This window comes from Diadema antillarum, unplaced genomic scaffold (assembly GCF_040938485.1).
Source record: "Diadema antillarum isolate AM-2024a unplaced genomic scaffold, OU_Dant_1.0 seq00002138_RagTag, whole genome shotgun sequence".
NCBI classification, from domain to species: Eukaryota; Metazoa; Echinodermata; class Echinoidea; order Diadematoida; family Diadematidae; genus Diadema; species Diadema antillarum.
Window position 1 is genome coordinate 72,849 of NW_027272778.1, and position 25,913 is coordinate 98,761.

The following is a 25,913-nucleotide window of genomic DNA, read 5'->3' on the forward strand; positions in this document are numbered from 1 at the left end:
TTGTCAAAATTTGTCGCAGAAACTTTTTAAAGCATAATCAAGCTAAAATAAATCATTATCAGCCATTGAAAGTAAAAACATTTATTTTTATATGAATTGCAAAAATGCAATTTACATCGGATTTGTACACAAAATCATGTTTTTGAGCAATTTTGGGGTCGACAAATTTTTTTCAAAGGGGCGTGGCTTCAAAACGATATGCCCAGGAGCAACAAATTTGGTCTCAAAAGTTGCGCGATACTTGAAAGAAAAAAGTTCTAAAATGTCGCGACGAGAGCATCATGCGTTAAGGAATAATCACGCGAAACGTCAAGAGGGGTGGGCCCAAATGCCCCCCCCCCCACCCCGTGGGAATAGGGTTAACAATTCTTGTTAATTTGAGATATTTGAGCTTAAAACTAAGCAAGAAGATGAGAAAATGTGGGAGTTTTTTTTCAATCATAACTCAAAGAATAGTCCTTGTTATGTTACAAGTGAGGTAATATTGAGACGGACTTGCTTTTCAAATTGTATAAAAATGGCGCTTAACACATTTTGCGATCAAACTCATCATAGCTTTATCTCCAAGAACAGTACGTGTATAGGTGTCAGATGATCTTTGAAGGAGGAGGTTTGCATGGTAGTGTCGATAATGGATACTGGTTTTGCGGTTCACTATGTGGTAGTCCTGAAAAGGACTGGTGGAAGAGGAGATAGGAGATAATTGACAAGGAAGACGTGAGAAAGAGGGTGAGTGAGAGTAGAAGTATTCTTTCTTGAGAATGTGAGAGTCCTGAAAAGGACCGTGAATCAGAGGCAAGAGCAAGAAGAGTGAAGAGTACACACTTATCAGAAAAGAGTACCGAAAGAGCGTAATTCCGGGAAAGTTGAAGGGTGTGAGAGAGTGTTTTCTCATCCAAGGGCAGGGGCTTTTGCAATACCTGTGTATTCTTTGTGATGGCCACAAATTAACTTGTTTTGCATGAAGTTCTTTTTCAAAATAGAGATGTGACATACCCGTGTACGTCAGTATTTAAACCAAGTGATATCACGCTGCACATCAACCACACAGATTTTGTATTGTTATGTCACTGTATGCATACATCTTTTCTGAAGCAGGAACGTCATGGATAGACACATTTAAGAGATCCATTCAGTCCACAGTTTATTAATATACATGAAATCGCACTAACATGTTAGGACGGATGGTGTTGATACATGTTTTCAACATCATATTCCTGCACTTCAGCGCTTGGACACACTTATTTTAACCATTCTAAGCCCATACGTGTGAAATATTTTGGACAACATGGAGCAGAATGAAAATTTACAGAGTGTCTTGAAATTCATATCGACTTATAGGTTTTATCTGCAAGATCACTGCATTGATACCAGTCATGAACAATGCAACGTAGACGTACAAACACAAATTTAAGTTGAGTCCATCTTTTTTGACTACCTGTATACTATAGCAACCATGCTAAGCAAATATCAAACCAATGTAGGAAAATAATGCACATGAATAATGTAGTTATCCCAAAGACATTGTTCAATGATTTGTAAGAGTGGACCCTCCCCCCCCCCCCCATTCCACTAAAATAACAAAATGAAGGTGAAAATTGGAACACAGCAGTAGAATCTATACGGAATGATTGATACTTTTCCACCTTACTGTAAAACCACACATTATGATGACGCATTTTCTGGGGAAAAGTAATGTAAGTAGTGTGTGAAGCTGTGATTATATGGTATGGAAAGTGAAGAAATACATGTGTTTTATTTCACTTTATGCATCTTAAGTAATATACCTCAAGACAACAGTGTTTTCTTGCCATTTGAACCCCCCCCCCCCCTCCCCTCCACTACTCAAGCAGCCCTGTGTGATAGAGATAATATTGCAACTCAGTTCAATCAACCAATACATTCATAGCTGAAGGCACTGGCTCTAAATAGAAACAGTAGGCATTTGTACAGTATCGAGCAATGTCGGTCCAACTGGCCCATCAAATTTGCTTGTGGGAGCTCCCGTCCAAATTCATCGCAATCTCCAAAACATTTCACAGAACTGCTGTGGTTAAATATCTACAAGGAAAGCAGTGAAAATAGAAATTTGATTATAATCTATGCAACTAAGATGGCACGATGTCTCTACTTCTTCTTTTTGCCTTTCTTCTTTCCCGAACCCTTCTTTCCTTTCTTCCCCTTCTTCTTCTTCTTCTTGCTGTACGGCCCGAGCTGCTTCCGGACCATAACGCCTCGCCACCACGATTGGAGCTGTGATTTAGAGAAAGGAGAAATCCAGTGTATAGCCTTTAGGTATGAGTTAAAAAAACATCATGGCTGAGAAAAAAAAAGTTAAGAAGAAGGAAATATGGATAATCTTAAAGATAATATAAAGTTTTGGTACCTCAAAAGTTTCCCTGAGTATCCTTGTCTTAGTTTGTGTTTCAGGTTAAAGTACCTTTCATATAACTAACACTGTGAGACGTACTTACTCGCCCCAAAGTGCTCTCATGTCTTAGTAATCATCCAATAATGGTTTCGTACAATACGTGTACACTGATTATCGCGGTACCGCGTCGAGTCAAACTAATAGCTTGTTCGAATTTTTCAAAGCCCGCTCTGCTCTGGTATGAAACCATTATTGCATGATTATTAAGACATGAGAGCACTTTGAGGCAAGTAAGTCTCACAGTGTCAGGTACTTTAACCTGAAACACAAACTAAGACAAGGAAACTCAGGGAAACTTTTGAGGTACCAAAACTTTATACTATCTTTGAACATGCTGTGAAAAGGGAATTTGTTTGAAACAGTACTACATGAGAGATTACCAGAGTAAAGAACAGGAAATGATATCCAGCAGAGTTTCTTCTACAATTCCTGATATCCTTTTCTGCTACACTTTAAAAATACAAAGACCCATCCGTATCAAGATATGACTCACATCCCACCTTCTGAGCCTGTAACATAGCGACAAAGAAATGTTGAAAGAAAACATTTGCCTCCATTACTTGAGAGTAGGAGTTGTCATATACGTAACTATGACAAAATAACAACCTATCAGTCACATATACATGAATTTGTCATCATATTTGTCATAGAGAAACCACAAAAATCATCCAACCCTTCTTAGTATTTGAATAAAAAAAACCCAAAAACAAAGAGTTGCCAGTAGTTAAGGAAGTGTTGTTGTTGTTTTTTCTACATTGTTTCGTTCATTGACACTGCAAAACCAGGAGGGTGTGATCCACATTTGATGCAAGCTACTTTTAAGTACGAAAGTGCAAATGAGACTATGCAAAATGCCCTGACTAAGATAATACGAGACAGCTTTCACTATCTCTTTGTGCTCTTGAAATAAGTCATGCATAGGTGTCCTGACAGGATGACGTATGACGAGACGGCATAAAAAAAAAGAAGAAGATACTGAAGGGAATGCCATGCTGAGAACCCATCATGAGTCATCAGAGAAGAGATAAAGAACCCTTAAACATATCTATTATGTCGTTGAGTGTCGATCTAGTCAGTGTACAAAAGCAGGAATGTTTCCATGGTTGTTAAAATTTCTGTTTTTCTGTGGGAACAACAAATAATACTACTTGTATATCCATTGCCAGTGTCTCTTCTTAAACAACTCAGATAAAATCTTCACTCTTTCTAATCCTTTCAGATACATCAACAACTTTGATCCGCCAAAAATGAAGGTTATATCAGTCACAAATGTAGGCTCTTTCGTCCACACTCTCAGGGCACTTTGGGGGTTTAAAAGCAAGATATGGCATTGAAACTAGAAAAACATTAACATGCAAATATTTGGTAGGATCAAGAGATCAAGGAAGCAATCTGTCAAAGACAGGTACTATTTATCAGTTTCAACATCTATAAAGCATCATCATTGTAAACATACACTAAAATACATCGCAGTAAAACCCCTGAATATAGAGACTACATACTCAACTACAAGACATTAAAGTTTCAAGAAGTACTTGTCTCAGAGTACAAGCAAAGTTCAAGGAGTCTTAAACATCACCAATGGTAAAAAATTTTTTTATTTTACACAAACGCAAAGGAGTCAGAGAATGATTTGAATACAAAACGATTGTCAAGCATGCCGACAAAAACAATACGATCACATAACAGAAACTACTTCGGGACAATAGGACAGATCATATATCACTGTTGCAAAACTATGATTATATTTCAGACAGGAAACTCCTTCTTCAGGAATGGGGGAAAAAAAATTCCTAAATCAGGGTCCCATTTCAGGAAACATGTTATCAGTAGGTAGCAACTGCCACATTTCTATGACAAATTTGCTGTTAGCCAATCAGATACACAGGATTTCAGTAGCTTATAACAACTATTGTAACTGGTTATTGATAACAAGTTTTATGAAACGGGGCCCTGATCATTTGATTTCATGTACAGTGCACTCCCGTTATAACGAACACGGTTATAACGAAATTCCGGTCACAACGAAATAAAATTTAGGGCCGCAACATTATCAACTCTATGTATTTTTATTGTTTATTCATTTGGTTATAACGAAATTTCGTTATAACGAAAGAAAACTGCCGGTCCCCAAGACTTCGTCATAATGGGAGTCTACTGTCGTGAGAGTTGACACTGTTAGCTTGGAAGAAGGAATTTGTCTTACCATGACGCAGGACTTCAACTCCTCCTGCTCCTGTTCAGCCTTCCTCCTGGCCTTCTCCTTCTCTATTCTGTCCTCCACACACACCTGCTCATACTCCACATACTGCAGTGTGACAAGTAAAGAATAAAAATAAACATATTAAAACAGCTATACACAGAAAACATTTTCCGGGAACACTCTGAAAGTTAGCATTCTTTCAGAGGAATGACACCCACACATCATGTACAGAAAACGATATGAAGAAAATTGAAGAGAATTTCACACAATTTACTTTTTATGGAAACAGTGCACTCTCTCAACTTGTTACTGACATATGTCAAGGGTAATGTCATATTCCCCCTGCTTTCTGAAAAAATATGTCAAGTGTTGTTTCATCATGATAGAAAAGTGAAAACATGTTGAATTTTCTTTATATTTCCTTTATATTGTTTTCCATACATGACATCTGATTATAGTGTTGTAGTCTTCTCATCCAGCAAAGGCAAGCTTTCAACGGATTCTCAGACTTTCATCACACTTCACTGATGTGTTCTACTTATATTGCTGCATTCTCTCAATTCACATATATTTTGATTTTCATTCTCCTTTAACTCCATGAAATACTGAAATGGGACCCAAACAAAATTTGTGCTTAATTTTAATAAGCTCAATACCATAACTCTGTGGGCAAACACACAAACAAAACTCATATTTCTCACAGATAAAAAGTAATATGGTATGTTATGTAGGTCCTACAACCCTACAAGGGTGGGAAAAAAAACCCACCCAACCAAACAAACAAACATCATACAGTTGCACTATCGTTATATCGAACACAGTTATAACAAAATTCCTGTTACAACAAGGTCAAAATTAAGGCCCAACAGTATCCGCTCTATGTTTTTTATTGTTTATTTGTGCGGTTTTGAAAATAATTTTCAATACAATGACAGAAACCTGCTGGTCCCGATAATTTTGTTATAACAGGAGTCCACTGTATATGTAGCAATTTTCCAAAACCCCAACAGCATTTTACAACTCCTGGATTGCTCTCTGTAAGACAATGGGAGAGCAATGAAAATCAAAAGGTGTGAAATCTACAGCAAGCGTTCTCACCAACTTGGTCAGTTCCTGCAGCCTGGAGAGGTCATTGGCCTTGGATGCCTTGAGGACCTCCAGTTCGTGAGTCTTGGCCTCCACATCCTTGTCGTATTTCTCCATCCAGTACTCCACCTTCTCCTCCATCTCCTGATTGTGGGAGAGGCAAAAATGAAATGCCATAAACTCCGCGCTTGAGTCAAAGTCCCGCGAGTCAAAGATTGCTTTGCTCAAAGCCAGACAGATCGACAATCCCGATTTGCTCTACCCAATGTATTCATACGTACGTAAACAGCTGAAGTTGCAGAATTGATTATCATACAAGCTAAAGGAAAGATCTAGTCTCTTTAACTCAAGACACATGTGAATTTCATCACAAGCTGGAACTACAAGTTTTGTTTTGCCGAATAGTTGGTTAACATTAACATGTGAGTGCCAAATCTTCCCATATCAAAATCTCACAAAGCAAACTTAGTCAACACTATATTGACTGCTGTACCGTACAACTTTGATGCCCTAGATCTGTTCTATTCATGTGTATGCGTCTAGTTTTGGATGGAATGTGATCGGTAAGTCCTGTTTTTGAAGCCAAAGCAGTTTTTTGGGGTGTATGTTGGTGAGCTAAAATGATTAATATTCATCGACAAGGCCAAAGTGTACCAACTGGAGTTTACTGACATTTTTTCCCCTAATGCTTGCATGTGTAATTCTGTGATTTTGGTCACGAAGAAATGAAATTCAAATGACTGCGGTGACCACTGGAGGATTATAAGGACTACCTGGTCATTGATTCGTTATTTATGGTCAGCTGTCTAAACTGAACGCTGGCTCGCTAAACCGGGATCCAGGATTGAAATGGAATGATACACATGTGTACACATGCAGATTTTATACACATGAACATCTATGCAGTAGCTTTGTTCTGCAAACTCTATTTTCATTTCCTGTCCAAACAATAGAATACAAAGGGGAAGTGTGTGCCTTTAATATACAATATATAAATGCTCAGTTAGCAGCACCAGGTGGCAGGTTCATGACAAAACAAGTTTTTAAACTGCTCAAACGTAAAGAAAACACGGAAATATTAAAACAGAGGACATGCTTTTATTCGGTTGTCTAAGAAATTATGCGTTGTGTAAACAGTTGTAGATCTAACAACAACAAAAAAAAGACAGAAAGAATTGAATGCCAATCTCACGCTGATTTTGTGAAAGAATTCAAACAAAGTCTTATGTCTGAACATTAACAATACTTGCCAAAGAGAGTCATTCCCTTGCAAACTTTTATGCGAGCAAATTGACATTTCTCTGCTGGAGCAAACTTACCGTTTGATGACGCTTGAGATATGTTTCAATCTCTGTGTTCACCCTCTGCTCCTCATCAATCTTTTGCTTCAGCAGCTGTGTGGGGGATGAGAAAATTACAATGTGTGGTAGCTGTAACACTGTGTACATACAGACCTGATACAACATAACAGCAAAATCCACCATTACTGCTGTGTCCCATGCGCACACGTTTATGGTGAATGCATGATACATGTGGTGAATCGTTTGCACCTGCTGCAATATACAGTATATCATGAATTCAGCATATCGTTGCTGGGGCGACAAGACCTCGTATCTGAAATCTTGGTGAAAATGACTTTTTTGGATTAATGGTCAGATAATCAGTTAAGTGATACAGTGCTTTGGCTGCCATGTTTTTGTGCTCTCCTGAACATTTAACATTTTGTAGATACGAGGTCTTGTCGCCCCAGCGATGATATGTATGTGCAACTGGGATACTGCAGTTAGTGGTGGGTGTTCTGCCAGACTGGATTAGTCTATAAAATTAACTGTTGCCATTTGTTCTTTAACATATTCTTGATGGCACATGGGTACAAAGTGTATGACACCATGATATTTTCTGGGACAGCACAGAGTAGTATAGAGCAAAATGTTAACAAAATGACAGAAACTTCTTGAACATATACAGCAAAACCTTCCAAGATAGAATGATTACTTGGGACAACATATAAAACCTGATTTCTTCCCCTTCTCATTACAAAGGGGAACACGTATTTCATTTCATTTATTTTTTTTTAGCTGATATCCTTCTGCAATTTGTTACTCAAGCCCCCAACACCGTATACATGATTTTGTTGACAAAATCTTATCTGCCGAAAATTTGGCTGAATGTTGCAGTACATGATTTTTTTTTTTCATTGTCTGTTCAAGCAAGAAACAAGGTAAAGTAGAAATTATGCGGTGCGTAATATATGTCCCCGCCGGAAGTAGCATTTAGTAGCAAAATGTACAATACAGGTCAAAAATCAAGGTCAGAGGTCAAAGAAGTCCAAGGTCAAAATTCTGTGTAGAAGTTTTGAAGCCCTCACCTAGTGCCATCACTTAAAGCAAACGGAATTGAAATCGGGTTAGAAATGGCAAAGGAGTAGCATTTTGTAGCAAAATGTACAATATAGGTCAAAAATCAAGGTCAAAGGTCAAAGAAGTCAAAGGTCAAAATTCTGTGTAGAAGTTTTGAAGCCCTCACCTAGTGCCATCACATAAAGCAAACGGAATCAAAATCGGGTTAGAAATGGCGAAGGAGTAGCATTTTGTAGGCAATGTACAATATAGGTCAAAAATCAAGGTCAAAGGTCAAAGAAGTCACAGGTCAAAATTCTGTGTAGAAGTTTTGAAGCCCTCACCTAGTGCCATCATATATAGCAAACGGAATCAAAATCGGGTTAGAAATGGCGAAGGAGTAGCATTTTTTAGCAAAATGTACAATATAGGTCAAAGGTCAAGGTCAAAGGTCAAAACTGAAATTCTGTATAGAAGTTTCAAAGCTCCCATGTAGTGCTATCATATAAAGCAAACAGAATCAAAATCAGGTTAGAAATGGCGAAGGAGTAGCATTTTGAACATTTTGATCACACACGGACGCACAGACGGACGGACAGACGGACAGACGGACAGACGGACACACGGACACACACACGTACGGAGCCCGTTTCATAGTCCCCTGCTCGAACTCATTCGGCGGGGACAAAAAAGCTATCTTTTAATACAGAGGCTAAAAACTAGGAAGGTCAAACTGCATCAACTTGGATATAAACATGTAGCATTAGCATGATTATTTCTTATTTTTGATAAACTTTTGTTAACAATTAAAATTCTGATATCATGCTTGTGCTACAGCAATTTTCTGTTTTTGTTTTTGTCTCAGCGTGTATAATGCTAACTTACTTGTGCACCTATGTTTGGGAGTTTAAAACCAATAATAACTGGATATCAATAGACAGTAGTGACAAATGTGAACCTCCAGGGATCTACATCTTCTCTGTAGACAGGTATCCTAGCAACCAGAGCACATCGTCTCTCACCTCAATCTCATCCTTCATCTCCTTCTCTGTAAGGGAGCATCTCTTCTGCGTCTGACCCATGGCTACCTCCGCGTCCTTCTGGACGTATTTGCCCTCCATGCTTGTCTTGGCCTTCATCTCTTGCAGCTGATCTGTTTTTAAAGTTTTGGTGGAAAAGTGGAGGACGGAGAGATCAAAATCACTGTCTTCCTCGCGACAAAGCTTCAATTATCATTGTATGGTATCTTCTGTATACGGCGAATATTTTGCAAGGTTTTTATTTTCACGAATTTCATGAGTCAGGCGTTGGTAGTGAATTTAAAAACATGTGAAAATATTAACTATGATCCTGACATGAATATGACATGTACGCATACAATGTACATTTTCTCCCTATAGTATGTTACTCCACAATCAATTTAACCACTCGCAAAATTATCAAGAAGTCCCAATTTATGAAATATCAGACTCGTAAAACATATGCAGTATACAGTATTAGATAGGATTCCCTATATTCCAGTGACCTTGGCTCATTGCCTCTGGTCAGTAGTTAACATTTCATGCTGTTTCACTTTATTTCTACATCTGATTAAAGAAATACCACATCTGATCTGAACAGTAGGCCTACACAAAAGCTAGAAACAATACAAAAAAAAAACAACAACAACCCAACCACTTAAACATTTTGAGAAAAGACATAACATAAAAACAGTTATCTAAGCATGACGGGGATCTACATAGACCATTATTCTTTCGAAGAAAGATCCCCAAATTTACAGTTAAAGATAACTACATTCAAAGCAACACATACACTAGTAAAGAAAGGACAAAAGGCAGACATCAAGAAGGCAAAAATCAAGTGTAGTTAATTGTAGTGGGCTCCACATTCATGAATTTATGTAATAGAAAGAGTTTACAGCTTCTTTAGTATATTGATAGTCTATCAGAATATCTTATCACTTCTGGTATGTCATTCCGTAACACTGGAGCCCTGTATTGGTACATGTATTTGACAGTGTCTTGAAGACCAGTGCAATATCTTAAGTTGGAAATATACAATTATTCTTTCATCTAGAATTGTAATAATTGTCAGGCAAATATATAGGATGCAATGGATTCAAAGCTAAATTGTTTGAGTGATGAAACTACCGTATGTCCCCAAAAAAATTACAACGGGGCCCTACGCAATGATATCTTTAAAAATGTTGCATCAATCTAAATACAACTTCAGGGTATGAGACTATAACTCATTGCCCACATCTTACAGAAAACCCCATTCGATTTGCTTCAGTGGTCAAAGAGAAATGAGGAATTTTGTAGAGGATGTCGGGAATCTCTTTAGTCCAAGTTCTGTCTATTGTTCACACACAAAATCACCGAAGTGCTAAACTTGGAAGAATGAGACTCATGACAGGCTTTACTACAATCCCCATTTCTCTGTGACCGCTTAACCAAGTTGAATGGGGATTTCTGCAAAATAGAGCTAAGATGTTATATTTTAAGACCCTGAAGTAGCATTGAAAAAAAAATTATCATATTGGATGTTATCAATGCGAAAATCTGATTGTAATTTTTGAGGGACATACTACAGTATGTCCCTCAAAAATTACAATCAAATTTTCGAATTGATAACATCCAAAATGATCAACCTGTCTAAGTGCTACTTCGGGGCCTTAAAATATAACATCTTAGCTTTATTTTGCAGAAAGCCTCATTCAATTTGGTTAAGCGGGCACAGAGAAATGTAGATTGTTGTAAAGCATGTCATGAGTCTAATTTTTCCAATTTTAGACTCATGACATGCTTTAGCAATTCAATGCTCTAGTGCGTGAATAATAGACAGAACTTGGACAAAAGAGATTCCCGAACATCCTTTACAAAATTCCTCATTTCTCTTTGACCACTGAAGCAAATCGAATGGGGTTTTCTGTAAGATGTGGGCAATGAGTTATAGTTTCATACCCTGAATTTGTATTTAGATTGATTCACTCTTTTTAAAGATATCATTGCGGGGGGTCCCGTTGTAATTTTTTTTGGGGGACATACTGTACATGTAACATAAAGCTGAGTAAAACTCACTTCAAATTTGCTTCAAACAGATATGTAAATCCAAATACATTCTGAACTATTTTTGCCAGTTATAAAAAAAAGACACACACACAAAAAAACCTACACATAAAAAACACTCAATACAGCAAGCCATGCTGACACACAAACATGGGACCAGGAAATACATGTATGATGAATGCATCCTCTTTACTTCTCAGAATGAATACATGCAAGTCAGAGAAAAGAAGAATAGTTTTACTTTTCATCTTTGAATTTCCCTAAACCTCCCACGCACTGATGATTTATACCATATTCTTCGGTATTACATGGTGTAATATAACATAACCCCGTAGTATACAGTATCTATCTTTAGCTACTGTTTTTCCAACTTTACCGGTTTCACTTTTGAATCATTAAGTAAATAATTTACCGGACAAAGGGGACTGTTTAACCCTTCTGCACCTAAACAGCTGCAGCACTCTCTTCATGCAAAGCTCTAACTGTGTACATCTGTGTGTGTGTGTGTGTGTGTGTGTGTGTGTGTGTGTGTGTGTGTGTGTGTGTGTGTGTGTGTGTGTGTGTGTGTGTGAGATATGATGTTTGGAGATGTGCTTATCTCATAATCATCCTAATATCATCCTTACTGCTTTTTAATCCTTTATGGACAATGTGAAACAAAAACTACTTCAATGTTGCAAGAAATCTCCAGGTGTTAAAGGGTTATATCTATCACATCTAAACAGCAGTGCATCAGCAAGCCCATTCCTATCACTGGGGAAAGGTGGCATCTGTTGCTAATACTGTGTTTACTTTAAAAAGGATAACAATACGTCGAAAGGTGGTAATATCTATATTCAAGTATGGACTTCTGTTCTATTTGCTCAATGACCAATTCAGGGTTGATAAACTCTTGACAGTAAAAACAGGAAACAAAACAAAGCTCACACTGACGTACAGTAAAAAACATAGGGGAAACTACACACACTGCTACATAAAACCTCAATAATAAAATCATATCATATCTGAGGAAGAAAAGCACAGTAAATATCTTAAAAAACAAACTATATGGCATCATCTCTATATCAACTCTATCATCAATACCCCCCCTCCCCATTTAAAAACAAAGTGTGGGTCACACTAAGGTCTGTAGGGAAAACACTCACATGTGTATAATCATATCATTCATGCACATACTTCATACACACACTGACATATTTTGTATGAAAACACACTTACTTCTCATATTCAACTTGCAGGAAATTTCTTTCCATCTTATTTCCTACTCCCAGCACACATACACTAATTACAAGTGACTCCTGTTATAATGAAGTCCTTAGGACTGTCGGTTTTCTTTCATATCTATACCAAAATTTCATAGTAGCCGAACAAATGAAATATATATACCTTGGTAAAGAAACACACAAACCATGTGTATACTGTAAAAGTGGATATTTTCACGCGACTAATTTTTCGCGCTTGGCCGGGTAAAAAGAGTTTCGCATGTTTTTAATTCCGCGGAATGAAGACATCACGCACAGGAACATATGGCAAGCAAATATATTCGGGTGCTTTTATTTTTGTGCTAGTTTCTGGTTGCGCGAAATGCGTGAAAATTTCAACACCGTGAAAATTTCCACTTTTACAGTATTGTATCTTGTTTACTGTACATTCATCATACGTGGAAATGCGATGAAAGACGTACTGCTATCAAATGAATTTCCTTTGAATTTCACATTTAAGAGAGAGTATAAAGTTGTTTGTATTTCCACATTTAGAGAGCGCAAAACGGGCACAATATTGATAACCCATGTACGAAAGTTGCTGAAAAAGAGTGCAGGACAAACCTGAATTTCAATGGAATCATGAAACTATTTGATGTTCACTTGTTATTTCCAATTTCATGTTTGTGTAATTTTATTTGTTCTACTTAAGCATTTCAAGTTTGAGTGCATGCGGTTTTGAAGCATTCCAGACACATCTCCACGCACAATCTACTGAGAGTTTTACTGCAGACTGTGCACTTCACGATTTCGTGGTTCACTTCTTCTCACTCCATATGAACCAATCATAGCACAGCATTCAAGACATACCTCCACTCAAAATTTAGAGAGAATGTGTCTTTCCTTCTCGATCTTTGCTTCACTTCACATGAACCAATCATAGCACAGCATTCAAGACTGTACCTTCACTCAAACTTTAGTGAGAATGCATCCTTTCTTCTCACACCCTACTTCACTTCATATGAACCAATCACAGCAAAGCACTCAAGACACACCTTCACTCAAACTTTAGCGAGAATGTATCCTTCCTTCACACTCCCCGTTTCACTTTATATGAACCAATCATAGCAAAGTATTCAAGACACACCTCCACTCGAATTGAAGTGAGAATTTTACTGCACAGACTGTGTGGTTTGGGATTCCACGGGACCTCCACTTCACTGCACGTACTGCATGCATTGCACACTCCATATATGGTGTAGTACACACTTGCATTACGTGACATAATACAAGTTCTTCTTGGAAAGGGTGTGTGGCACAGGAAGCAAATTGAGCGAGTTCAATTTTAAACACACTTCAATGTCAAATGCTGGCCCACGACACATACTCTATGTTTGTTTGGTTAATTTGAGTAACTTTGTAATCAATTGGCATTTCATTATAATGGAGTGCAGTTATTTTGTTTTTCTTTATCAATGGCACTTGGAAATGATTTTGTTGTAATATGAGAATGTCGCTAAATCTGCTGTTGTTTGCTGTAAGGAAATTTTACACCATAGGGTGCATTCCAGCGCTAAAAAGCGAACCAAAACGAACTGAACCAAAGCATACTGTGCTGTAATGTGCCAGATTTGGAGCGTTTGAGCACTCTGTTTAGAAAGTGTACCTCATGTATTATTTTTAGAGGGGGTCACACATTTTGTAGCAAGGTCATTCCCCTGGCGTGCTTGAACTACTTACAGCTGCCCCAAACACAGAGAATGGACTCTCTGCATTATGATGTATGTTCATGTTACGCACATTCTCGCATGCAAAATTTGGGTATGCTTTAGAAGCATTTAAGTGCTCCTCTGGCGGGGGGGGGGGGGGGGTACAGTACACTTTAGGAGAGCGCTCGAACACACCCATAAACTTTGATAACAATTTGGGGACCTGAATTCTTACTTTTGTTTCAACAAAATTTTTTTGTGAGCATATTTGTTGCAACAGGAGTTATTTCACTCTGTGTGTATATCATCCCTGATAGAGACACATGACGACAATACCTTTGAGATGGGCAATCATCTGATTCCTCTGCTGAGTCTCCTCTTCTCTCTCGATGCGCACTGTCGCGATCTGCTTCTGCAGGACTTGATCTCCTTGCGCCCTTCCTCTTCTCTGAGTAGTGAAAAGAGAGTTGGTGTTCATTATCTTCAGGACCTTACTACTTTCCTAACATTCTGCTGTGAAGCTGTTTACTGCAGAAAGTACTGAATACTAAAAAAAAAATGGTAATTTAGCAGCATTAAATTTTTGGAATTGGAGCCGACAGCCCTTTTCACGGTGTGAAATTTTCGCTAAGTGCCTCTGGCATTCAATGCATATGTAGCACTGACAAGAGCCTTCGCGTGCATTTTGATTTCGCGAATCTTGTCTCTCGCGAAATTAAAATGCACGCGAACATTCCTCGTTTTACAGTACCTGTGAATGTTTTGTGTATCTACTTGCTCTCAGATGCAGAAAAGTACATATACGTGAACAAAAAAAAAACCAACAAAGTCACCCATAAGTCAAAATAACAAACAGTGAGTTAAGGCAACAAAATCTTCATGAACTTTGGCTGATCAAAAGTAATTGTTGGTCTCATGTTTAGCTTCCGAAGCCAACATACTTAATGATAAATGACTGGGTTAATACTCTGTACAGGAACTCTCAGGGAAAACTGGAAAAATTCCTCATATGGGGCATAGCAGAGTAAAAAGGGATAGGGATTATTCCATGGCTAGCTCAATAGTAAAGGCTGCTTTTGATAGCTGATATTAATTAACAACACTGACTTTCAACAACACTGACTTTCTATGATCAATGAGAAATCTGCAGTCTAAACAATCCAATACCAGGAAATGACCTTGGGGGTTCAGAAACAATAATTTGTGCACTAATGGCAAATTACATTAATTGTATTATCCCAAGGAAATGCTCCCTTGAACAAACATTTAACATGCATAGTTTGTTTATATCTAAAGTGAAAATATATTTGAATTTCACTTCTTTTTTCAATTTTTCTTTCACTTCCTCTATGAAAATTGATCAGCTGCTGCAGATTGGACAGAGCATCTTGAGGGAACCAATCTACAGAGCGCGATATGACACTTGTATGTCATCAGTATTTAAATATCGCATACACACACTGTAGGCACCTACAGTACATATGAGACACACATACACAAACATACACACACATGCAGCTGTACATTGACAAGCGACAGTTTATATAATTTGATAGACATATTATTTCTTTCCTAGGCCATAAAATTTTTATGTGAATTTTTGTACACTGTATTCCTATACTCCTCTTTCTGTCCAAAATGGAAAATTACTAGTTACAGATATGACATTTAGCAATCTTGAGTGTAAAGGTAGATTTAAAGGGGCATAGTCCCGGTAGTGTAGAGGGCACTGTCGATGATACTGCCGATCACCGTTAGCATTGATACGAAGATTACCGAAGTTGAGCTGTCATCAAGAGTAAAGTGCGTAGGTGTTGCTAAGTAACGTTGCCTTCGTTGTCTTCTCTGCGCATCGCGCAGTGTGTAGTAATGCCAGGTTGCGTGCATATGTGCTTGTTGTTATGACATCAAAAAAGAAGTTTGCTATAAAAGCTGTCATCCCCCTCAGCCGAATCATGAGCTGAACTGTGATCGGACCACTGCATGACTACAGTGAATCAGACTTCTTCGGACTGGGGGAAGTGGGCCAAAGCGTAAGCGCTAAAGAGGAGGCAATAGCTTAGGTCTCTATAGGAAACTTGCGCCGTGCGCCCGCGTACGCATTTGACTAAAACACCGGGACCATGCACCTTTAAAGGTAGATTTAAAGTTACCATGACAGGTCACACATTTAACCATAGATCATGATTATAAGCATTGCCTTACTTGAGGATGGTATTCTGAAGTTCTGCCTTCTTCTCCTTCTCCATGGAAACCGCCTGAATGATGGCCATGAAAGTCTTCTCCCTCAGCATTTCCTCCAGTGTGTCGCCAAGGACGTCTTGCAGAAATTGTCTGCAGGGGCGAGTGTGTGGACAACAAGTTATCTGATATGTATCTTATCCTGTGTTTCAAAAGCTCTCAAAGCTTTAACTTGATATTACATTGTCTTTCTGAACATCTCTTCTTCCTCTTCCATCTCAATCATTCATTACATGCAGCTTTTTGAATTCAAGTCAAACTAACAATTAACACTTTCAATCTTACGTATGCAAGTCAAACCTATCCATTATATTCTTGATGACTATTGCACTGTAACACATACAATACTTTTCCATCTACACAGAACTAAAGCATGCTTGATTAAAAAGACTCAAGTTTAAAGCTGAAAATGATGCAGACTAACTATAATTTAAAGTGCATCTTGGAAGAGCGAAGGATTCATTACCCATAGTTTATTTCAATTACACCAAACTTGGAGCAAACCATCGTTTTGCCCATTTCATTCTCCACTTAAGTGTTTTGTCACTGATGGCCATAGAAGGCGGCTGGCTCAGTGTTATCATCACACACAGTGCTTTTCACTCTTGTAGATAGCTGTACTCTTTTAGAATATCACAAAAGATATACATTTGAGCTTGAATTTAACAAACTATCCACGTGGCCATTGTGCTACAAAAAGAAAAAGAAAAAGAAAAAAGTATAGCAATTATGCTCAGTGAGTATTAGGCAAAGTGCACACATGTTACTGCCCAAATCTCCACATCTGGAATGACTTATGTTGTACATGATGGTAGCAAGCAGAATAGGTGAAGAGAAGCAATTCTCTTGCTCTCCTGTTCTCTCTTTAAAATCTTTCTCTGTATTCAAAGTCATCTGGTTATTCTGAGGCACACCACAGAGGAACTGCTCAAACATTAGGCAAATTTGAAATGTGGAATGGCACTTTCATTTTAATTGCCATTTCCCTCTTTCCAGAGAATGAGAATGATTTAGTTCACATTGCTCCAAAAATGACCACTTTGTTTTCATATATGATATATATATATATATATATATATATATATATATATATATATATATATACCACTTTTATCAATTTGTAGTGACACATTCTTTATCTGTTTGCTTCAATAGGTGATGCATAGGTTCCTTTGTATGGTACAGTGTATAATGCCTCACAAGTAGCCATATTTGTAATCACAAAATTTTTATTAGTGTCATGTGCTTCAGTAGTGCAATATGGGTTCATTTCTTTGGCAAAATGCCAAGCAAGTGAGCCATATTTCAACCAGTCTCAAGTCCTACAAGCCTTAATGTATTCTCTCTACACAAGCCAATGTCAGCTGCAATTAAATGATGCATGGCTGGGTGTCCCTTGTCATGATTCCACCACATGATGGCGTCCTTTCACTCGCTCAGTGCAAGGTTTGAGAGACCAGCTCTCAAGCGTTGAAAGATTTTATTTATGCTCAAGTTTCTTATGGTGTCTGGTGTCATATACAGGCGACTCCTGTCACAATGAAGTCATCGAGACTGACAGTCTTCTTTTGCTATATCCAAATTTCCTTATAGCCAAATAATAAAGTATATGAAGATGTTTGGAATGTAAACATGTATACAAACATAAACATGTTTGGAACCTACCAGTAAATTTTCACTTCGTTGTAACAAGAGTTTCATTATAGCTGTTTTCATTATAACCGGAGTGCACTGTGATGAAAAACTATAACAAAATTTTCACTGAAAAACATTCAATGAGTATTATCCTGATAATTCAGTATGTGATTAAGAATGTTTTTATAGAAATGCAATCTAAAATACACAAATGCTTACCCCTCACCCCTGGCCATGAGCAACCAAATTTCATGCTATGCAGGAATTTTATCCACTGCATAAAATGAGAGTACCAAAGTGTGATGTCTCAGCCATTCATCTCTATGGAAACTGATTCTAAACAACCTCACCTTGCCTGTGTGTTCATGAAAGTTGTCAGCCCTGACAAGTGGTCAGTCTCTGACAACTTCAGTAAAATCTTTGCTTTTGGTTGGCTAAGCAGCTCTGGTCACTGACCGTTACTATGGTAATTGTCAGAGACTGGCAACTTGTCGGGGCTGACAACTTTCATGAAACGGTGCCCTTGTTTCAACCTAAGCTATAACAAAAGACTGTGACATCATCACTTGGATATTCTATAGTCAGTCAAAATTAGATTTAGATAGTTCCTTTGAAAATATGTTGTCATTGTGAAATCTACATAAAGGAATCAAAGGGATGGTATAGTTTTGGTTGAGATGGGGCTTCAGGTTTTTAACTCTTATGTGAGATGATGAGAAACCTCTTATGAAATATGAAGGAGTGTGCAAATCTGAGAGAAATTCAAGCTTATTTAATGAAAATTGGTTTTGAAATGGACGAGATATCCACAACAAAGTGATGCCAATGAAAAAAGGTGGGACCCATCTTTTATTATGATAGCTTTGTTTTACTTGTTTTTGGATATCTCGGCCATTTCAAAACTGATTTTAATCGCATAAACTTTGAATTCCTCTTCGAATGGTATGTTCTGTACTATTTCACAAAGGGTTTCTAGATTTCTCAGAAAAAGTTAAAAGCCCAATCCTCATCCCCACCAATACTACACCATCCCTTTAAACATGACGATAATAAGATCATCAAGATCATCATCATGATCATCACCTGTCATCCTGCATCTTGTACAGGTTGTCCGCTGTCAGTGGGCTCTGCTTTAGACTTTTCGTAAAAGTCTGGTTAGCGTTCCTCAGGCCACCGACAACACTGCTGATTTGCTGGCTGTTGTCCTGCAGACGGCCCATGTCCCGCTTGGGTCCACCCCGCAGCTCCCCGCGCTGATGGATCAGGCTCTCGTAGGTGGACTCCAAATTGCGCTGACTGTCCAGAATTTGCGATATTTCATCTCCAACCATCTAGATAAGAATGGAGTGGGTGAATGGTGGCATTTGAAGTGTTAGTATCATCACCTGAAATCACTCACAGTATCCAAAGAAAGGAATTGACTAATTCTACTGAGTCAAGTGCAAGTGTAAAATCCATATTAAGATATATGGCAAACAAGACACAGACTATTTTTCAGTAAGGGTTAAGATTCATATCAAGTGAAATAACATAGCAAAGATCAAGGTATACCTCCGACCAGCTTCCGTGTACTATTCTACATGCAATACATGCGCTAAATTTCTCTCTTTTTGGAGGGGTAATATTTCACAAATTGACTGATAGTCATGAAAATAACAACACATGAAACAAGTTGCCTCTAGTGACACAAATCCACTTTATATCATTTCCAAAGAGGGAACTCACAAACTTTTCTCCTGAAAAGGCACAATACAATTTGCATTTTATTCTGTCACTGCAGTTCTCAGAGCTCTATAAAGACAACCTCTCACCAAATTGTCTCAAAAGTCCAAATGTGTTGCAAAATGTATGGCATAAATAATGTTCTAAAAGTAGCATGTAAATAAACAACACACTACAGCACTCTTTTCCTTTGTATATGTACATACATGTAGTATACTGGCTTATGTGATGAGCTTTAAATTACTTGTATATTGAGGAGTTTTTGAGTAAAAGTCATTCTTCCTTTCTGATCTTACCTCATTAGCATCAGGGCGCCCCTCAAATGTCTGCGGCATTATCTTGCCCAGCACAGCCAGCTGATCCACTGTGTCAGCTAGGACAGCGCTGATGTAAACTGAATCAAGAGCTGTGAGCTCCGACATCTTGGCTGTCTGTCCTCTGCAGCTCAGCAAGAAGGAAAGTTGTTACTGATGTCTTGCCTGCAACTGAAGAACCACATCAAAACTGTCAGCAGCCTCAAAACAAAACAAAACAAAACCAAAAAACCCTGCTTAGTATGTGTACATCATATTTGACTGATCATTAAGTGCAGAACTTCAACAGGCATTGTAAAGCTGATTATATGGGTGGAATCATTCTTAGAATGACATGCTCTGCAATAAAAAAAGAAAAAAAAAAACATGCTAAAGACAAAACACGCAAAACATTTTTGGGCCTCAGCAGCAATCTACATTTGGCAACAGCTAGTTAGAGATTTGCAGCATCAGGCAAAGTCTTTTGGGCCTCTCTGCAAGCACATAGCTTCTAAAGCTACATTGTAGGTCTATACAACCTAGACTCCTGCAGTATGTATAGAGTGACTACACTTCACAGTTAACTTTCAAAAAATTAGTCAAATAAGTCTTTAAAAAAGCGAAAAAAAAACCCTTACATTCAGAATGGCAAGTTTATTCTAAACTTAATAGGTCTACAAGAATTTAACAAATTTCAATTGTTTCCACAAAGTAGTTGCACACAGTATTAAAATCACTTCTTTTTCACATGAAATTACTGTGAATTTGATTTTTCTTTTAGTCAATAATCATGCAACTGCTGCAACTCCCACTCTAAAGAATCATAATCACACAGTATAACAATCTAAGTGCAGAATAGATTCCACTTGCTAAAACTTACAGAAACAAGGTAATATATGCACACAGCAACATATGACCCTGCATCACAATACCAACAAAAAGTCACCAGACATGGATTTTTAGTTAAAGGACAAGTTCACCTTCATAAACATAAGGATTGAGAAAATGCAACAATATTAGTAGAACACATCAGTGAAAGTTTGAGGAAAATTGGACAATAGATGCAAAAGTTATGATTTTTTTAATTTTTTGTGTTGGAACCGCTGGATGAGGAGACTACTACAGCTTGTGAGTCATATGCGTACAACAGTATAAAGAAAATGTAAAAGAAAATTCAACATATTTTCACTTTTTTCACATAATAAAAGAGCACTTGACTTGCCTCTTTCTAAAGGCAGGGGGAATAATATTACCCATAACATTTGTCGGTAACGAGTCAGAGGAATGTGTATTTTTTTCAAAAGATGGAATTTTGTGAAATTCTCTTTATATTTTCCTTATATTGTTGTACGCATGTGACATCTAAGTTATTCATACACTGCAGTAGTCTTCTCATCCAGCGAGTACTGCACAAAAACTTCAAAAATTCATAACTTTCGAACGGATTGTCTGATTTTCCTCAAACTTTCAATGATGTGTTCTACTAATATTGCTACATTCTCTCAATCCTTATGTTTATGAAGGTGAACTTGTCCTTTAAGAAAGGAGCTTCCTTTGCTGTGGTCAATCATCTAAAGAATCACAACCTAAACATCCTGCCAACTTTTTCACACCCAGAAAACAGAAATTTATAGGGTCTATTGGTTCTACTAAATAGTCTACGCAATGTTGCCAAAGCTTTGCGGTCAGAATGGTCGCAGTTTATCATACGTAGATAATTTATGTACATCAGCCATTTACAGACTGTACACTGTACATGTACATGTACACGTACGGTGTACAGTCTGAGTGTACAGTGTGCAGTGTAAGTATGCACCCAGCTAACCCCGGGGCGCTCCTTGTACACAGTTATACTGTGGGTAACCCCAGCGCGGGGCGCTGTAACCAGTCCGACTCGGTACGGGTTGGGGTCGCTGGTGCAATGGTGTGGTTGAATATACTATGCACTGTGTGGGTGGGTAGCGTTGCTGGGGCTGGTTGAAGTTAGCACCCAGATTACAGTTAGCTATAAGGGTCATTCCATGGGGTTGGGTCTTCTCTAGATTTTCATGTTGTGTAGGGAATAAAAGTCATATTCTGAAAAATTTATCAAATAATTGTCCGTGGTTTGCAGTTATTCTTGGAGAGAAATGTGTGAAGAATTATTTGATGAAAAAAAAACAAGCCTGTGTACAAATGTATTTTGTCTATGACTGTTTCACTAATGATGTCCCATGGTTTTTTGTGGTTTATGTTGTGACATAGATATATGCCATTTTCATGGCAATGTAAAACAGGAATATACAACCTTTCAGCATTATGCCTATCATAATTAAGAGAGGCAAGGTGACTTCTACAAAGACTATAAGGCACATAAACATTTGTAACAAAATAAGAACACCAGAGCATCTTCAAGCAACCTCATACCTATGTTACAAACGATGTCCATGGCAATTTTTGTTGTAACATAGGTATAGCATGGTTTTACATACACTTCCAATCATAATATGATTAGAAACTTTATTTCTATAATGAGATTTATATTTCAGGAGTATTCTTATCCAAAAATTAGCATCAAAATCCTCCAAATAAACGAGAAAATACGGAACATATCACTGTACTTCAGTGTGATGTCCGGCTTCTTCGTGTAACGTAGGTAAGGAAAGACGCGTCTCGCGATAAAAAGAAGAGCTACTAACTTCAGCAATCGTATTCATGTCACTGGCAGTCCTCCCCCAATGGCAGAAAAACTACTCACAGCCAATATACACCTACCTGGACAGCACAAGATCTGTTTTTCTGCCGTTGTCCATGTAACGTAGGTACAGGAGTTTTAATGTTTCTGATGTCAATTGGTAAGCTTTTATGCTATTTTACGAAAATAATAACATTTGTCATATTCTGTAACTCTATTAGAGGAAAAAAAACGACATCTAAACCTCTGAACTGGCCAAAAATACTGTGGACGATGATACTGTAGTCCCACATACTGAGATATTTGTTACAGGTTCATGTTCATAATTTTGATTGCCAAATTTTCCGTCCATGCCGGTCTCTGCAAAAGGAGCATATATTCCTCTCTTAGAAAACCATACAAAAGTATATCAGTGTATCATCACTGCAATATTAAATTGTTTTACCTCCCGATTATTGTGAATTTTTGGACCTTTTTGTCATTAGGTATCTACCAAGGTAGACGTGCTAGAGTTAGTATTAATCACTATGTACTAGTTGGAAAACGTAGATGTCCAGACTGCATCTGAACTAGAGAAATAGAGTTTGCCTTATTTTGCTGGTGATATTGAGGGAACTAGGAGCTGTGAAATTCTTTCTCTTTAACAGATTTACTTCGAAAATGTCAATGTTTTCCTTCCAAGATTTCACTGACCTGTTAGATGCTCTGATGAAGTAGTTAACATTTCACAAGGATTCACCATTTCCATTCCATGTTCAGCCACTGTGAAGTCTCAAAGCTAAAATGCCAGTGTCCTATTCAGTTTGGGTGGGTAGTGGGTAGGAAAGGCTTCAATAAAATTATGAACCCCAATCAAAATTGGACTATTATTGCTCTACACTATCATTCAAAAAGAGGGCGACAATTTCGATGGGGGATGAATATAAAATAGGGCCTAGTATTATTTTGGGAGTCTATTAAGGACCATAACCGTAAACGTAACCCTGACCCTAGCCCTAACCTTAGCTAGGACACTGGGGGCAGCGACCTGCCCTTCCTACAGTGTAGCTTGCATCTGAAAACAAGTTTTTAGCATAGAGTATGAAAATGATATTTTCCTATGTTTTACATGCTATATTATTAATATTTACATCATTTTAAGCATAACCCTTTTTTTTTTTCAATTTTGGTGGGAGGTACACATGGAACTCTAGCTAATGGGTATGCCAAGAGGTAGAAATGTAAGCAAAATTGTTCAAATTATTTAATTTCATTCATAAACACACAGATACATCAACAGGAATATATAGTCAACCCCGACAAAAATTTTCTTTTAATTCTTTATTCTATTTCTCTTTACACCTTTTGTTCAGTTTTTTGATGAATCTGCCATGGCTCCTCCTCTACCACCGCTACGTGTTAAACTACATGAAAGAGTGAAAAGGACACATCCACAGCACTCCACAAACAGAGAGGAAGCCGACAAAGCAACACCCAAGAAGAGCGAATGTAACAAACTAGACAAGAAGAAAACTGCACAGAGGGAAAATGGACAGAAGAAAAACAAAAATGGAGGGCTAAATGGACATTGGACAAAAGAGCAGAAATTAATTTCAAACAAAGAACATGGAAAAGACAAGAAGACTTGTCTGATTTCTCTTTATTAGTTTTCTTAGTTAGTTGCCAACTAGTTGATGATGTTGTTAGTGTATATTAGGTCAAATTGTGTAAAGCTTCACTTTCTTCTTCTTCTTCTGATTAAGTCTGCCTTCTTTCATATCAGAGTTACAAAGAATTGAAGTCTGTGTAACATAGGTATTGTTCCACAGGTGTGCAGTAGATATAATTCCAAAGAACTGTTACAATAGTGTTATTTGTGGGAACATACATAAAGTCTATATGTGTAGGTTTTAACATCTCACACCACAATAAAGGAAATCAGTTGATATGTCGTAGTGTACCTATGTTACAAAGACATACTGTCCGTGTAACATAGGTAGTACACTGTGGGCGAGGTTGTTGTCTGAAAACCCCTGATTATAACAATAAAATCATGTTTTCACTTGAATACCCATACAAATCACTTGCTTCAATTGTGGTGCTTTTAAGAATATTGTCATTGTATCACTCTTGATGAAAAAGTTAAACCTTTGATTGAAATTGTTGATGGTTTGTAGAAAAAAACATGTTAATAAAAGTGGCTTGCAGTTGACATCAGAACATACAATCTTACTAATAATGATCTCATGCGCCTGTTACATAACATGTTGATGTGCTATGGACGAAAAAAACGTGGATGTGTTCATTGTTATCATTTCAGAACACAAAATGATGAAGGATGTCAACAAATGAAGTCCGTGTAACATAGGTATTTTGCCATACCTGTTTACCCATGCTGACTGAAAGTGTGCGAAGTAATAAACAGATTTCTAGTGGAATATGTTGAAGAATGGGAGTAACAAATCAGGGGGGAAAAGGAAATTTCAATTTACCCAACTTGAATTTTCAACTTGTATGTCACAATTTCAGTCCCAACCCCATGGAATTGCCCATAATGTAAAATTGTCAATACAAAGATAACAGTTACACCAGATGGTTAACCCTGTTCCACCACCATCCCTCCCCCACCCCCATTGCTTTGCTCCCTACAGTTGTAAATTTATATTTGACATTTGTAATTGTAGCAGTGGAGCAGACCGTGGCATTGGCATTGCTTTCATGTGTGTGTAGCCGTAGGCTACTAGTATATCAGTCCGGGAAACCCGCTCATGAGGACCACTCCAGAGCTACCAAGTCTCACGCATTCTGAGTGAGACTCAAGCATTTAGGGGTCGTCTCACGATCTCACGCATGGCACCCATTTTTCGCACGCATCAGGCAAAGTCTGCAATTTGGGCCCATAATAAGGAGCATAGCTCAAAGGATTAAAGTGATACATGTAGTTACAATTGAAGGTATATTTTCCTTTTGTCTTTCAAAATAAGTGAAAAATAGTCACTTAAGTATGCACCTGATCGCACCATTAAAAGCTAGAAATTGAAAAAAATCTCTACAGTGTGAGGCCACAGGGGGAAAAAACCCCTCCCACACCGTCACTCGCGCGCACATTCGCATGCCGAGATGCCGAGTCATGAAAATCTCACTCATAAATTTTTTTTGAACTTGGCATCCCTGCCGCTCCCGCGTACGAGGACTGCCCCGCCTCATGAGGACCGCCCCCACGCCTCATGAGGCCCGGGGGGGAACGCTTCATGAGGCCCCTATTCACTTCTATTCATCTCACATCTGACGTATAAATTGTCGCAACTTTGCACAGTGATTTTTTGTTACA

At 37.9% G+C, this 25,913-nt stretch overlaps 1 protein-coding gene across 1 annotated transcript; it reads right to left on the minus strand.

Annotated features, from left to right (window-relative positions):
• Positions 1-2,127: 2,127 nt before the first annotated feature.
• Positions 2,128-20,098, minus strand: LOC139714031 (dynein regulatory complex protein 9-like). The gene is given in 10 exon segments (XM_071625761.1): positions 2,128-2,253; positions 4,638-4,739; positions 5,733-5,864; positions 7,040-7,114; positions 9,082-9,212; positions 14,375-14,458; positions 14,461-14,486; positions 16,244-16,372; positions 18,998-19,245; positions 19,933-20,098. Coding segments are annotated over 10 exon segments (1,179 nt in total). The 5' UTR covers positions 20,059-20,098.
• Between the last annotated feature and the right edge of the window lie 5,815 nt (positions 20,099-25,913).